Genomic DNA, 17,566 nt, shown 5'->3' on the forward strand with positions numbered 1-17,566 from the left:
GAGTCTTGTGGAGTTTTTCGTTGGAGCTGCTGGTTGCATCAAAGCTTGTTCCTGATACCTGTAGCTGCATATCACCACTGAGGCCACACAACGCCTCTTCCCTGCAGAGGTCCCCGGGTTATGGCAATCTAAAATCTCACGGCACAGCAACAGAACAACCACCTGAGGTGAGTTCTGTCCTTTTTCTCCATGCTTTGCTCTTTTTCTTGCAGGTGAAGTCTCAGTGCAGTTATATGGTGGCCATGCACTGATGCACAAGAGGATGAGAACATGAAATTGAAAAGAGACAGCTGAGATGTATCAGTATCTCATGAGGTTTGGATGACTGGAAGCAAACTGTTTGATACAACAGTTTGAACTATTAGGATGAGGACATCTCTATCTGGAGAATGAAGGTCACCTGATCTCTCCTTCTTCCACTGAGAAACCTGGAACTGACAACATGCTGGAAGGCGACCGACCTGAGTGAATGTCAGATCATTTGGCTTTGGATAAATCCTGGAACATAAGGCTTAGAGGAGGGAACACTGCATGACGCTATATCTAAGCTATGCATTTTGAAGTGCCATGTAGATACTAGAGTTTTTTGAATATCCGTATATGTCTGAACAACATGCTGGGTTAATTTATATATACATGTATAAAGGAAAGTCTAACTGGTCACCAAGTTCTTCACAATTTTGAATAACCCTTCAGCTTTTATACGCATGTATGAATTTAAAAAAATGCAAATAGTCCATGTAATTAATACGAGCCCATAAATTGTCATTTAAAAAGTCAGACTATGTCTGTGCAAACATTTTTAAAGCATATGCAAAGGTTTTTAAGTTACAATGCAGTTATAACAGCTCACCTATTGATTCAGTCACATGTATCATGTGACAGAGGAAATAAGCCTTTTGCTCCAAATGACTAATAACTCTCATTATTGAGTGGTTGATCACAAGTACACTGAAAAATAGAGAAATATTATATAGTCATTTGTGAAGTATCACTGGGAACTCTGGTTAAGTGACAAACATGTTCTGAGAACACTTAACAAAACATCTCAGGTTGCAGGAAGTATTTGAGACGCTCTTTTTTTCCCTTTTGTATTGTTGAGGCATTTTGCTTGTTTTTTATCTGACTGGCTGTTCAGAAAGCATTCTGCTCAGACAGAGTTTTAACCCACAATCTGCCTAAAAAGACGCAAGTGGGCGCTTGGAAAAATGTGACGGTCTGTAGGGATGTGGAAACAGAGACGCACGGCTTTGTGGGAGAGTTTAGTAAAGCCCCAGAGAGCCGAGAGAGAGAGGGGGAGAAAAATAAAGAGACAAGGAAATTTAGAAAAGGAGAGGGGAGTGTGTGTTTAAAGAGCTTCCTGTGAAGAGCTGCCGACTCAGAGATGGTATAGAAAGGGAAGAAAGGAGGAAAGAAAGCTGGCGACATCGTAGGTCCAACAGGTGGAACTGAAATCGCATCATTTACATCAAGGTGAACCATTCTGGGTTCCTCAAAGAACAATTAAGTGAACTTAAGAACCATTTTCCACTTTAAAAACCTTTTATGCAATGGAAAGGCTCCATGGATGTTAAAGTTTCTTCATGGAATTATAGATGCCATTAAAGAACAGCTGTGTAACAGCAGTGTCCTGTTGTTTGACTTGCTTTAAAACTATTTTAAACAAAACGTTGCAAATTCTAGTAGAATTATTTCAAATATTAACTGAGCTTATATTAAATGAGTGACTACACAGAATACTTGTATTGTAAAACATAAATAAATATTGAAGTGAACAGCGAAAAGAGTCTTTAAAAATGCTGAAAAACAAAGGACATATTATTTGTGTGTAAGATGTGTAGTATACGCTTGAAGGCAAACATGGATAATAAAAGTTTAATCTCTAGCATATAGACTGACTGTATAGATTAACATGGTATCAGAGCATTATGACCAGTGCTGTGCATTAATGTCTTCTGTTTAGTTGTGCACTTTATGGCAGTGCAAATATAGACCTGGTGGCTACAGAGTCCATCTTCTCTGAGTTTCAGCTTCAGTATAATCATGGTAAAAGCACTGTGACTTGTCTCTCTTATAAAGTGCTTCATCTCCTTAACATCTCTAAGAGCTTTTGAGTCGCAGTGGACTGTGATGCCCAGTGCAATGTGTTGCCCATGGTGTTTAGATTGACTCGTGAGATTTGTGTGTATTTTTAATGAGGCTGAGGCTAGTTATTATTGTTATGTAAGTGACAGCAGCTGAGAATAGTAATAGCACATTGTAATGAGAAGTGGAGTTGAGCCATAGTGATTTCACACTTGAGTTAATCTACATTCAATTTGTAAGCACTGAGGCTGTGATATAAAAGCATTTCCAGTTTGTTGACATGTCCTGTCACAATTGCTGTAATGGACCATGATTTAAAACTGCAAATGGTATGAAAAAAATGTTTCCAAAAATAGGCACTTTGCAAATATTTACGTTAAGAGCATGTGCTGGAATTGTCGAGCATGTCTCACGATGGCGGTAAGGGCCGTTCTCACAGATGGATGGAGGATTGTGTCGAGGTCAAGCAAGGATAGTTTACAAGCAGTTAAAACTTTTAGATTGATTGTTGAACGTTTACATTTGAAATGGACAAACATGCTTAACGTCAAAAGTCTGGATATTAATCTAAATTTGCTGTGTCTTCTGACAGGAAATATGGACCTTAACGACCTCGGCACTGGTATAAAAAAAAATGTCAGCCTAGGGTGTGTGATATTTATAACTACTTTCAAGTACATTCACTGAATTTTTCTCAGGCAAGCGAGACATTTAGATGGTAATTTTACTCTAGCTTTCAACTGCTTGTACTTTTATACGCAACCATTATTGGAATGGAATGGTTTATACGCAACCATTATTCCAAATGCCACACTCTTATTTCATAGTGTTTTAAAACCAATTTGTGAAGGCAAAGATCTCAGCAGAGGTCACGACTTGATAGAGAAAGTCACCATTTTTAACCTATCCCTGCAAATCCTCATATTACGGTCACTGACTTTCTACATCCATGCAGAATCCCATCTTATTTTAGAAAGTTTTACTCATTGAATTGTGATGGATTTATTTCATATTGAATATTTTATTTCATATTTAATATTGGGCGATCCTGAGGTTGCAGATTAATGCAGATTCAGCAGTGAAAAATGTCTTGATGTATGCATGACTCAAAATTTGATTTTGACTTAGAAAAGCACATTGTTGTGTTTTACGCATTACCAGTGGATTCCATAACGTATACATGCTGTGGTATAAGATATTTAGTGGTCCTTACATAAGACTCACAGACATGAGTCTATATTTATATCCTACGGCTTCAGATTAGCCCAACAGAACCTTGAGTTAATCCTTCAGGTACAAGGAGAGAGAGAGAGAGAGAGAGAGAGAGAGAGAGAGAGAGAGAGAGAGAGAGAGAGAGAGAGAGAGAGAGAGAGAGAGAGAGAGAGAGAGATTTTGAAGCAGATTTGTTGGCTAGTTAGCTGAAGAAAATTAAACTATGTGTAGTTAAAGGAAAGTGTTTGATGTGTGTTCTTTGCAGTCAATGCAAAGACTCCTGCTAGCGAATTTCACATTTAATATCTCCAGAAACCCAATATTAGTATTTATAGACTGCATCACTTAATAATATGGCCAGATCTTGCTAAGTAATTCAAGTGACTGTTATTAGGAATGGGTCATTGAATCTTTCACTCAACCGATTTATTCAAAAATATGGATTCATTCAGAAATGAAACCACATTCTGCAATAATCGTATCTAACTTAACTTTAAAAACTAAAAACATATTTTTCTTGCTAATTCTATTTCTTTATACATTTTTTGTTTTATTTAACCTTTTTAACTATTCATCTTTATCATCTGGACCTAAATGTTACAGAATACTGGAACTTAAAGAAGTGAAAATGGAGACTGCCTCCATCAATGTAGCTTCGATGGGGAGCTCTAACAGACCCAACGAGGTCATGATTCAAGGAGGAAGGAACTTAGAGGAGTACGTGGAGAAGCCACCTCGCCGTCTGCAACAGCATCACTCTCATGGAGAGGTTTTGGATCAGACTCGATGACAAGATCCAGCTGGTGATGCCACGAGGAAACTCCTGCTGGGCGCTTCGCCCTGTGGGTCGACGGATCTTCTTTTGATGTAGGCGAAGAGAAAGAGGACTCCGTGGCCAGCGTCCAGCCACACTTTAGTCCGTCCCGGATGCAAAGACAGAGGTCCTGGCTGACCAGGTGTGTGAGCCTGCCACAACATGGAATATTGGTGGTGATGGATGAGGAAGAAGGGCTGGTCGACTGGAAGACTGAGGTAGTGTTTCCCACCCTGCCCACCCACAAAACTTCTCTGTCACTAGTCCTTTCCTACACTAATGTGTCTTCATCGCTGCTGGTCCTGTCCAGTCCAAATTCTTCATCTCCACCAATCTCAGTCGTCATAGTGTTCTTTGTCACCACCATCCCTGTCCATTACAGAGCCTTCATCCACACCCAATCTTCTCCTACACGCTCCACCGAAGCCAGCAATTCCCTTGGCTCCACTGGCTCCCTTCAGCCCCTCAGCTCCACCATCAGCCCGGCCACGCACCCCTGATCTGCCTTGTGGCTTCCGGTCCTCATCTCTGCCCTGGCATGAGGAGTCCTGGGCTCTGCCTCATCCCTCTGAGCCCTCAGTTCCACCTCGGCCTATCAACCAACCGGCTTAGCCTTGGCTCCTCACCCCCTCGGCTCCACTAGGAACGTTTACCTTCCGGCTCTACCGGGCTCCCTTGTCCCACTTGCTCTGACCTGGTTCAGCTTCCAGGCTTCCAGGCTGTCTGCCACAAGCCTCCGGCAACCTGGCTCGTCACCGGGACTCCGCCTTGGCCTCCCAGTCTCACCGGGTCTCTTGGTCCCACGGACTCAGCCTGGACCTCTATATCCTACCACCAACTACAACCTTGGCTCCTCCCTCCATCACTGCCGCCGTGGATCGCCTCATGGCCATCTCCTGGGTCGTTCTGAGGCCATCCATTCCTCCCTGGATCCTACCACCATCCACTCCTCCATGGGCCCTTCCACCGTCATCTCTTCCATGGCTCCTCCAACCATCAACTCCTCCATGGCTACTCTCTTTCTCTGCTCCACCCTGTTTCCTCCGATCTTCTCCCCTATTGGTTACCGGCACCTTGCTGGTCCCTCGTCCACCTCCAGAACCTCCACCCTTATTCCCTTGATCTATCCATGCGTTCTGTCATGCGTTCTTGATCTGGTGTTCTGTCACGATCTGTGTGTTTAGTTTCATTTTCATGGACATTTTATATGCCTCAGTTACCTGTTTCCTGTGTTTCCTTTTTTCCTAGTTTCCCGCCAGTAATTAGTTGTCATGGACACTCATTCAATAATCATACCTGTTTGTTATTTTGTCATCATCACTGTGTATTTATGTTCCTCTTTTTGCTCTATTTAGTGGTCCGTTATTGTTGTGTTCTACATGCTGTCACATTGCCTTTCTTCGTGTGGATTACTTGTTTGTTTTATTGAACCTTTTGGACTGTTCATCATCTTCTTCTGGACCAAAAACTTTACAATTAACAGCAAACATTATTTAATTTTTATTAAATTGAATGAATCAAACACGGCATTAGCATTTGACATGTTTTTCAGTAAAAATGCATATACACCATTTAAAAAAAGATTAAAAGCAACAAAAAAAAAAAGATATTTTGAGCTGATAGGCTGACATGTAAAGACTGTTTTAAAATTTAATTTTATATATTTGTTATTTATTATTTTGTGAATTATTTCCAAATTTATTCTTAAGTTTACATTTTGAAATCTCTAATACATATCCTAACATGAGGAAACACAGGTGAAACCTGGGCTAAATGGTTATAAATGAGACAAACTGAAACTGATGTGGCATGAATTTGGTTATAAAATGGCACAGATGTAAAGTGCAGATTGAGGAGCCACAGAAACCAACAGTCTTGCAAGGGTTTGGCATAAAATTAATAACTATATGTGAGATACATGAGATCCGTGAATAAAACATTAATCGATCCAGATACATTTTCATATTGAGCATGCTGGCTATCATTATGTTAATGCTCACTTGATTTTTCCCATGATTTTAATTTGAGCATACACCGAACCTAGCCATGTAAATGCAGCACTGTAGATGACTGCTGATATGTGAAGGAAATTTCCACATTGACTAATGTCACTAGATGTACCCATGATAACTCATAAACAGAAATGCTGTAAATACAGTTAACACAGTGGTGTATTTTGGTGAGCATGGGAAAGAACAAGGAAACTATGAGAGCATTTGATGAATTCATTTCATAGAACCCTCACAAAGATGAATAGTGCTGACATTTTCCACAGTCATACTTCAGTTTCGGAGCTTGTGATTTTATTCGGTCTCTGTGGTTTTGAGGGGTGGAGGGGAAATAGCAACTTTTCTATCAAACAACACACACCTTCCTGTATCTTGTTCTGTCATTGAATGCCCACTGTTGAGAGAATGTTCATTTCTATCTCTTTGATAGCTCATGCTTTTGTAAGGCTGTCAACACAAGTCAGATGTCACAAATCAGTTTGGTTTGAACGTCAAACTGGATGTTCTACGTGTTTCTCTGGTGATCAAAGATGAGAAGGAAAATAGTTGAATTAAATGTTTGGCTCTGAGTTCATTCATATATTCTTTCTTTCTTTCATTCATTCATTTATTGATTCACACACACACACACACACACCGCTGCCCTTTGAATGAATGAATGAATGAATGAATCAGTACTTTTGTCTAGTAAAATATCTAAATATCTTTAAAAGTATTTATTTAAAACTAGGATACTATGTTCTGTAAAATGTGAAAAGCTTTGAATAAAATATATATACGTAAAAAGAAACTAGGATACTATATTATAGGGTAGGCCTATATATACATGAAATAAGTTTTTATCCCAATGGCAAACACTGTTATTTTAGTATTATTTCAGTTTGAGTCATTTTGTTTTTGTCATTTTCATTTGTTTTTTTATATTTCTACTTTAGTTTTAATGTATTTTTATTTCCATTTTAGTTAGTTATTTTAGTACTTAAATTTAAATTTATTTCAGTTAGATGCCAATGCAACATTTCTTTACGTTTTTTATCTAATATTAATATTCTCTTTAACAATGATTTTTAAGTTTTAGTTTTAGTACACAATATTCATATATAGGCTATATATGTGTATATATGTATGCATATAAACTGCATATATTTAGTTTGGTGGGTGTGACATGTTCTTGAGTAACTAGACACCTGTCCTCAGGTCATTGAAGGGACATCTGTGCCTTGTGTCCACCTGTAGCACCACATGGCCAAGCTGTCTGTGGACCTGCGTTATGTAAGCGTGACGTCACCAAAGTGCTATTGGAGGCTCTAAGAGTCTTAGGGTTAATTTGAGACAGAGATCTTTGAGCTGTTGGCCAAGAACATCAGTGATCCCACGAGCCATTCGGGCTAAGCTCAGGTTCTCAAGAACATGGCTTGTCCTGAGAGGTGATGTCATCAATGATCGAAAAGGCCAAGAGATACCAGACAATAATAGACATGCTATTCTATCTATGTTTCAGAGAATCTAGTTTACTTACATTCTATTGTTTTATTTATCCATAAATACCATTGTTGAATACGGGCACATTTTTGATACAAAGCCAAATGTTGTGTTTCACTAACAGTAAGATTAGACTGTCTGTTACCATGACAACGGGTGGAATGTAATATAAATGCCGCATATCCATTAAGCAATTACACTTTGATTGATCACAATGCTTTTATCCATCTGCTCCATCCACAGAAGCGGCATGAAAGTCTGTTGTGGACAAATGGGTCTGTTGAGCTTTGTGTGCTCAGACTGGATGGGTGGAGGTAGTATGTGTGTGTGGTTGAAGGCTGTGGTTTGTAGAGAGAGGTGAGGATGGAGTGTTCAGTTTGGTCAGGCCTTTGAAGATCATGGGAGAATACAGAAATTGTTCAGAAAACAGTTATAGATGTCCGTAAATGGTCTAATGGTACAGTCATGTGTAAGCAGACAAAAAAAAAATGTAGATGGTGAACACATAAGTCAAAGTTGATTTTCCAAATTGTCAACTTTGATGAAAAAAAAACTTTGACAACGCAATACTATTTTCCTCTAGGTTTCCATGGGCACATAATTCAAAGTTAAAATAAAAATAAAATAACCATTTAAAAGTTTGGGGTCAGTAAGATTTTTGGTTTCACTTTATTTTGATGGTCCCTTTAACACATTCTGTTGACTATAAGTAGCGTCGCACCTACACGTCTACTAACTCTCATTAGAGTGTTAGTAGAGTATTAGTAGACTGGTAGGGTTAGGGTTAGAATAAGTTGACATGTAGTTGCAAAGTTACTTATAGTCAGTAGAATGTCTGTTGGATAGTTAGTAGATATTAAGCAGACACTCTACTAATACTCTAATGAAAGTTAGTTGACATGTAGTTGCAAAGCTACTTATAGTCAACAGAATGTTCAAAAGGGACCATCAAAATAAAGTGTTACCAGATTTTTTTAATGCTCACTAAGGCTGCATTTGATCAAAAAATGCTGTAAAAAGAACAGTAATACTGTAAAATATTATTACAATTTAAAATATAACTGTTTTCTATTTTAATATATCTTAAAATGTAATGTATTCCTGTGATGGCAAAGCTGAATTTTCAGCATAATTTCCCAGTCTTCAGTGCCAAGTGATCCTTCAGAAATCATTTTCATAGATTTGCTGTCCAAGAAACAGTTTTAATTATTTTCAATGTTGAAAACAGTTGTGCTGCTTCATATTTTTGTAGAAACTGTGATCATTTTTGTTATCCAGGATTCTTTGATGAATAGAAAGTTCAAAAGACCAGCATTTCTTTGAAATAGAAATCTTTTGTAACATTATGAATGTATTTACTGTCACTTTTGATCAATTCAGTATTTCTTTCCTGAATTAGAAGCATTAATTTCTTCAAAAACAAAAATCTTACTTACACCACACATTTGAACAGTAGTGTATTATAAGGGGCCAAGGAAAATGATATGAAAATGATAAAAATGATATGAAAAATGAAAATGAAAATGAAAAATAATGATATGCTAATATCATTATTTTTTCACAGAAATGACCAAAACTGAAAAGAAAACTTTTTGACTGGTATGATTAATATCTTTAAAACTATTTCTTGACATTCATTTGACTAATTCATTTCAACTTCAAAGATATTTCACCATTTATGACTGACAGTTTCCCACAAGCACATACTGTAAGCGAGAGAGAAACAGATGTGGGACAGATAAATGTGCACTAAAGTTCAAAGAGTACATTTTTATATTTTTCATTATTTTTTCTCTCACTTTTTTCATATCATTTTGTTAAATAAAAGATAAATAAACACTATATATAGTGTCGGGCAGGACGGTTACATGCGCTACGTGAGGAGCAGTGAAAGGCAAACTGATGGACTGCTTCCTGTTTACAAGAGGAGTTTCAGTTTCTCAATCTTATAATCTCCCTAGTGTTATTTTTTGTCCCCCATCACTCTCCATCCACTCTCATCTCAGTGGACGTTGATGAGAATAAAGAGTCATTGTACATGCCTGACATAAATATTATGCATATAAAAATGACTTTTATTGTGATTACTTAATGCATTGTTAATAGACATTATTTTAATGTTTTTTTTCCTTACATCATTAGGATTAGGATGCTTGCAGCTTCTCCTTGCTGTATTAAAATGAACCAGGAAAAAGCAGTGATTTCATAGAATTACCCTGATATGTGCTCTCGAGATCATATGTATGTAAGATGGCAGGCACGTGGGTTTTTATAAGAGATTTGCATCAGGAAATGATTTTGGTGCAGCTGCACACACACATAGACACACACTGCAGAAGGTGAAAGCATGCACTGCGGTCTACCAGTGGAAAGTTCAGTTGACGGATGGGAAAAGGAAGAGAAATTTTCGATATGTGACAGATATGTGTGCTTTGCATACATACTAGTACAATTACAACAAGGGGCTCGTACCGGCAGGGTTTAGGCAATGCAACATTGCTGTTTTCTGCTGTGTATGTTTATTGCAGAGCTCATGAGACTAAAACTGAGAATCTTATATTTGTCTCTAAAAAAGGAGAAATAGACACTTATGAGAAAATTGTTAAGCTATATGCGAATAGAAAGTCAAATCAGTGATCTGGAAAAATGATAAAAATCTGAGATACTGCTGATGTAAGAAAAATTTGTTTAGGTAAGCCTTTCTCTGCAAGCATGTCAAAAACTAAGCCAATCAGATTTCGCTCCCCTTCTGATGTAGGAAGGGGATATTATTATAATATTACCACCCCTTGATCTGCACGTTTCCACCCAAGACGCCGCCATTTTGGTTTTCGCAAGCGACAACAGTGTAACCATAGCAAAAGTTCAAGCAAAGCATGCAGACTGTTCTGTCGTTGGCTGCACAAACGAGCACAGAACACTATTTGACCAAAAAATATCACAGCTGTCTTAAAGACCTCAGGGAACTGTCAACATGTGTAAAAGTTAAACATACAAGTCATGAGATGTGCAAAACAAGTGCCTTTTTACAAATGGCAAGAAATCTCCACAACAACTACCCTACATAAATGTATCCACTAACTATTCAGAAAAGTCCAGGTGCTGTCTAAAGGTTGCAACTTCTTCCTGAATCTTCTCTTTGTATGGCTGCACTACACTGGTTATATTTCTGAGATTTTAGATGAGTGAGATTATTCGCGTGTTTTGTTATTGTATCCGAAGCTCGTGTAAAGGATCGGCCATCTTCTAAACAGAGGCGGGGAGCAGCAGCACATTTGCATTTAAAGGGACACACCCAAAAAGTGTCCGTTTTAGCATGCTATAAAAAATGATCTGTGGGGTAATATTTTTTTAGCTGAAATTTCAGAGACACATTCTGGGGACACCATAGATTTATATTATATCTTGTGAAAAGGGGCATGATATGTCACCTTTAAGATAAGACAAAACAATTATTAAAGGGTTAGTTCACCCAAAAAATGTAATTCTGTCAGTAATTACTAGCTAAGTTTCCATCCACTTGTCAATCGAATTATCTGAAGTTCGGTAAAAAAAACTCATGCGAATAAAGCTGGTGAAAGTGTGTTTCCATCCAACGGCTTTAAAGCGAATAAAAACCTGTGCGTAATGACGTCACATGCTGTTTTGCGATCAAATTGGTATATCAAATTGATTTGAGACATTTTAAGGTGTTCCCATTCATTTTCGCACTGAATCGCACAACATTCAAGCAAACATTTGCGAACAATGTTTTGCTAGACAAAATGGATTTATACAAATAACGTTTCCATCAGCGTTTATCACATAAGCCGTATATCGATCAAGATAAAATCCGATGAGACCGAACGTATTTCATTTGAGTCGATATTCATGAAATTCAATCGAATTTTACTCTTTCCATAAGGCATTTTTCATTCGATATCACTTAATTCGGATAAAAACGTGTGGATGGAAACATAGCTACTCACCATCATGTTGTCCAACTCCGTAAGACTTTCGTTCATCTTCGAAACACAAATTAAGATATTTTGATCTGAAGATAAATCTGAGAGCTGGCTCACTCCTTCATAGGCTGCTAGGTAATCGATATCTGCCATCCCAGAAAAGTTAGTAAAGACATAAATAGTCCAAGTGACTACAGTGGCTCAACCTTAAGTTTATCAAGCGACGAGAATACTTTTTGTGTGCAAAAAAACCCCCAAAATAACTATTTTTTAACTATATAAATAAAACTATTCATTTTCTTCTGTGTGGGCCTCTGAGTGAGTTCACGCAGTGTAACAGTGCGGCGCTTCTGGGTTGTAGCCTATGTCAGAATGTAGGCTGAGATAAGCATATTTACTTTAGAGTAACTTACTGTTAGACATTTAAAAAACAGTTATTCTCTTTTTTCTCTTCTAGTTGAAACCAGACTATCAACATGGGAAAGCAGAACAGCAAACTCCGTCCCGAGGTGATACAGGACCTGCTGGATAACACAGACTTCACCGAGCATGAGATCCAGGAGTGGTACAAGGGCTTCCTGCGGGACTGCCCCAGTGGTGCGCTCAGCATGGAAGAATTTAAGAAGATCTACGGCAACTTTTTCCCCTACGGAGATGCGTCAAAGTTTGCGGAGCACGTCTTCAGAACCTTCGACGCCAACGGAGATGGAACAATAGATTTCAGAGAGTTTATCATTGCCCTGAGCGTCACGTCACGCGGCCGTTTGGATCAGAAGCTAAAGTGGGCCTTCAGTATGTACGATCTGGATGGCAATGGATACATAAGCAAGGCGGAAATGCTCGAGATTGTACAGGTGTGTGTGAGTTTATGAGTGTGATTCTGTATCACTCTCGGTTGAAACATTACAGACATCTCCTGACAAAGTGAGAAAACCCATTTCCTCCATGTTAAGGTACTTTCTTACTAAAAAAAAAAAAAAAAAAACTAGCTAAAACCAGCATATGGTTGGCTGGTCTTCCAGCTGTTCAGCTGGTTTAGCAGGCTCATTTAATAGGACTTCTTAAGATGGTCAGGCTGGTTTTAGCTGGGAGACCAGCTTGACCAGTTTAAACCAGCTAAGACCAGCCAACCAGCTTGAGCTGGTTTTAGCTGTTTTTTTGTTTTGTTTTTTCAGCAGGGAAACAAAAAAGAAAAGACATTTATTTTTACGTTTAGGCTATCATTTGTGGAGATATAAGTGACTGTTTATGGTAACACTTTATTTTGATGGTCCCTTTTAAACATTCTGTTGACTATAAGTAACTTTACAACTACATATCAACTAACTCTAGATAGAGTATTAGTAGACTGTCTGCTTAATATCTGCTAACACTTTATTGTGATGCTCCTCCAACAGACAATTTACTAACTATATGTAACTTTGCAGCTACATGTCAGCTTATTCTAGCCCTAACCTTACGTTTACCAATCCTCTACTAACACTCTAATGAAAGTTAGTAGACATGTAGGTGCAACGTTACTTGTAGTCAACAGAATGTGTTAAAAGAACCATCCAAATAAAGTGAAACCGAAATGATTAGTAGTGACCATTTAGAGTGTTTGTCTGAGTTTTTGTCCAAACTATATAGACCCAAGGCAAGTTGATTGTCACTCCACTTACAATAAAATCTGATTGGTTTAAAATTCAACTCTCTGATTGGATCAAAACTTTACACTGAAAACTAGCACTTTATGCCTGGTTAGGGCACATTTCAGAAACTGTAGTGTGTCTTTTGAACATAAATGTAGATTGTGCTGGTTTCAATTAATTAGCTGTCAATTTAGCCTCTTTTTTATCACAAACTTATTAAAGTAGTGCCTATATTATGAGAAGCTTCCATTACATTATCAATCAACCATTGTGTACAAAAACACGTTTCCTTTGGTTTTTAATACTTACAGAAGATATATTTTCTAACCTTATTGTGTATATTAATTTATATTTCAGCTATTCCCATTCAGTGAATAAACATAGCAAATGGATTTGGCTTGTGCCTTATTACTTTGTTTTTTATATCACAAAAAGTAGGTTACTTCATATAGCAATATTCATTTGTGCATGATGTTTTGCTCAGATAGGGAGAGTTGAGTGCAGCAGGCAATTATTTTTGCCCGTATTTAGGTAAATTTCACGCCATTGTAGCAGTTGGTGAGATGTGTCAACTTCCTAAGTGCACTCCCTGAATCCGACAGCTGAGTGCACACAAATGGCTGTAATTTCCTTTTCAATTCATTCAATTACCTGAGAAAAACAGTCGCTATGGTTACTTTGAAATAGTTACGAAGTGATGGCTCCAATTCCAAATCATACCCAGAGATCTCTAATTTTCTCTAATAAGATTTACAAAAGGCACCTTTTAGTGCCTGCTTCGCCTGTAACAGCATCATAGGTGCACTCCTAAACCAAAAGCTAGCAAATCCTAACGCAGCATTGCATGTCTCTTTCCCAGATAAGACAATCCCATTATGCATTGCATTGCAATCCCATAATGCATCACAATGCATTGCAACGGGTTCAGAATCTTAATATAGATATGCTTGTTAGAGTGCTTAGCTAACTGAAATCCTTTGTGTGTCTTCTTCAGGCCATCTATAGGATGGTATCTGCAGTGATGAAGATGCCAGAGGACGAGTCCACGCCTGAGAAACGCACAGAGAAGATCTTCCGCCAGATGGACACAAATCGTGATGGTGAGCTTTCTATCCCCTTGTAAACCAATCGTATTAATGAAATAAAAGGCAACATACTGTAAGTGTACTTTCATGACTGTTTCTTAACACACTGAAGTACACTTAGAATTAAAAAGTGCACTTAGTAATAATGCCAGATTAAAATTTTACTTTAAAGTAGATTTTCATTGAAGATGGATTTCATTCACATGAAGTACAAATCATTGTTTTAATAATATTTTGTCATGATTTAACAAAGTACACTTGTTTTGATGTGACTAACATGTTTTACTGCACATGTAAAGTACTTAATTTAAACTATATTGTTCAATATAACATTTAAAGTTAACATATTCTGAAAAAATATATATACTGCGTGTGTGTGTGTGTGTGTGTGTGTAGAGAGAGATAGATAGATAGATAGATAGATAGATAGATAGATAGATAGATAGATAGATAGATAGATAGATAGATAGATAGATAGATAGATAGATAGATATTACTCATTTGAAACTTCATAACAAATGTGTAATTACAAATACACCATAGTATATATTATGTATATTATTATGTAGGCCTATATTATGTATATTATTATATTTTGTATATAATTATAGTATATTATTATGTATAAATAGTATACTCATTATAGTATAGTCATAAATTCTTGTCAGTACATTTGAAAGTACACTAACCATATTTCAAAGTAATTATGAAAACATCACATTTAAAGTGGTACTTAAGTCTGGTATTTTTGAGATTCAGATCTTGTTCAAAAAAATAAATAGCTTTGTCTAAATACATAAGTGCTTTCGAATGGCTAAATTAATCATGCTAACCAGGCAAACACTGGTTATTTTTAACCTTTGACCTTTGTCCTCCCTCAGGTAAGCTGTCACTCGAAGAGTTTGTAGAGGGAGCAAAGAGCGACCCATCCATCGTGCGACTGTTGCAGTGCGATCCCAGCAGTGCCGGCCAGTGAATCAACAGCGTCTCGCTACTGTCATGACCTCTCTTACACAAGTCTTTTTGTTCGGTCAGAGCCTGGACTCCAAAACTACACCCCTATCTGAGTGTCTGTGGGTTTCCCACTGAACACCAAGCATGGAAACATGCAACTATTTTTTTCCCCACAGACACACATCAGGTAACGTTCAGAAACTCATATACAGAGGCCATGCACACTAAGAAGCTGGTGTACATGTGTCTCTCTGTGAATTCCTCACATAAGGCTTTTTAGGCAGTGATGCAAGTGACATCGCATCCTGTTGTAAAATTTTGGTACTGAAATAAACCCCCTCAAAAGAGCTTTAAAAATTAACAGAGGTTTGAGAGGGAGCTGAAGCAACATTTTCTAAGCATGGGATAATATGACACTTCGTCAAAAATCCCAGATTGCATATGCTTTCTAAACACCAAACTATAGTTTTTTTAATAATTATTTTTAAGAATTTACTCAATTAAATCATTTCACACACACACAATAACTATTGTCATTCCTAGTGTTCCTAGTACTTCAATTCCATTCAGCACACACTGTACATCTATTTATGAGAGGCGCTTGGGGCGACAGAGTTTTTTTACTTGAAGTTTTTTTTTTTTTTTTTTCAACATTATGATGACAGAGCCTGTGATAGAAATTCTTAAAAGGGATGGTTGGGATCTAATTTTGTCATGATGGTGCTCCTTTTATGAGCACCAGTATAATGTATAAAAATAAAAATAAAAAAATAATAATTATTACAAATATTTTTTAAACATTAATACTTGATGCATAGGACTGTCAATAATAGTTGGAAAAATTAATTTTACAAAGTAATATTTTCATAGGGACGACAATAATATTGATTTTGCTGCTTCAAAAGAGGAAACATGAAAAAGTATTAGACAAAGAAATTGTAGATATGCAGTAATTTATGGTTTAACTTGGTGGGTGATAAAAATGTATCGCACCACGGAAAATCCTTTTCATTCTGAAACTGCTATTATTGAAATATGACATTTTCTTCTGTTTCAAATAATCATTTGTACAGTAAAAGCATATCTATGTATGACTGTGACAATGAGCAGTGAAGACCACACATTACTATGCACATACACAGCAGACCATGAACCCCTGCAGCATTTATAGCCAGCTAACAGATTCACATCAGCTTTCTAGCACACTTTCTGCTCTATCCAGACCTTGATTCAGTCAATGTTCTGCCCACACCATCAACAAAATACTACATGTTAGCATTAGCAACATGCTAACGCCAATTCAAACTTGACTGAATCTTGGCCATAGTATTTTATTTTTATATCCTGGGTAAAATAACAGCTCAAATCATTTTGCACATAATACATGTGGGTCAAACTGAATGTATTCTCTGCATTTTCATTCTGTACATTTTAAGATGAATATGTGCGTATGTGGTATGTATGTATGTGGTGCTTTTTGAGTACTCGTGTGTTTATCTAGTGTTTGTCTATGCATACATTTCGGTCAGGACTTGTGAGCATTCTGTCGGTGACATGACTATGGAGAGACAATTGGAGCGTATTGGACAGAATATTAATGTGTATGAATATGTCTGCACATCCTCAGGGTTAGAAGTGACTGTGTTTTAAAATTCAAGGGACTGTGTAAATGGATATGCTTTTTGTGTGATGCAAATCTACCGTCCATCTATAAATACACAAACACTCGCTCACAAGCAAACCACATCTTATTTGAGGCCATGTGTATGACGGATAGCCATCAGAAACTCTCTGTGGTTTCCACTGAATTTGCTTGAAGTCAAGGTTGTAATGATCAAAAGTTCTTCAGCCGCATGCTGATCAGAACGATTCGTGAAGGAGCTTGAATTTAAAATGAATAACAAAAGGAAAAAAATGTTGTTGTTTTTTCATGTTTGTAGATTCTCCTTCATTAAAAAAAAATGTATTTAGCATCTGGCATTCTAAACCGCACAAGACAGCAACATGTGGTCAAGTGCCAAACACAGATATATATATATATGGCAAAACAAACAGTGTTCTATCACTTTATGCTGTACAACTGTTATCTGTCAAACTAAATGTTTGTCATTATCATTTTGTAGATTTTATATGGTAACCTGTACATTGTGTGAGTGTAGATATTATAAACACAGGCGTCTGTTTTGGTTATATCATAAATAAAAATATTAAAGAAAGAAAATGTTTCGGTGTCTTGCATGAACATCACTTTTAAACCCTAGTTTAACAAACTTCTAGTGTGAAATTCTCATTAACATAGGGTTAAAAGTTGCCATAACATCAGGGTTAAGTGTAGTATGAAAAATATTTG

General features: G+C 37.2%; 1 protein-coding gene across 1 annotated transcript; it reads left to right on the top strand.

Moving 5' to 3' along the window:
* Nucleotides 1–17,437, top strand: ncaldb (neurocalcin delta b). Its single transcript, XM_084130767.1, has 4 exons — nt 1–167; nt 12,004–12,400; nt 14,172–14,277; nt 15,144–17,437. Exons 2-4 carry the CDS (start codon nt 12,023–12,025, stop codon nt 15,236–15,238), a joined length of 579 nt encoding a protein of 192 aa, XP_083986893.1. The 5' UTR covers nt 1–167; nt 12,004–12,022; the 3' UTR covers nt 15,239–17,437.
* Nucleotides 17,438–17,566: the final 129 nt, after the last annotated feature.

Source organism: Abramis brama (genome assembly GCF_963993115.1).
Source record: "Abramis brama genome assembly, chromosome: 12".
Classification (NCBI taxonomy): domain Eukaryota; kingdom Metazoa; phylum Chordata; class Actinopteri; order Cypriniformes; family Leuciscidae; genus Abramis; species Abramis brama.

Bases quoted from the DNA above. Each gene is read 5' to 3' on its own strand.
- ncaldb (XM_084130767.1), top strand. From the start codon at position 12,023: ATGGGAAAGCAGAACAGCAAACTCCGTCCCGAGGTGATACAGGACCTG. The intron at 12,401-14,171 runs GTGTGTGTGAGT...TGTCTTCTTCAG, and splicing joins AAATGCTCGAGATTGTACAG to GCCATCTATAGGATGGTATC. The intron at 14,278-15,143 runs GTGAGCTTTCTA...GTCCTCCCTCAG, and splicing joins GATGGACACAAATCGTGATG to GTAAGCTGTCACTCGAAGAG.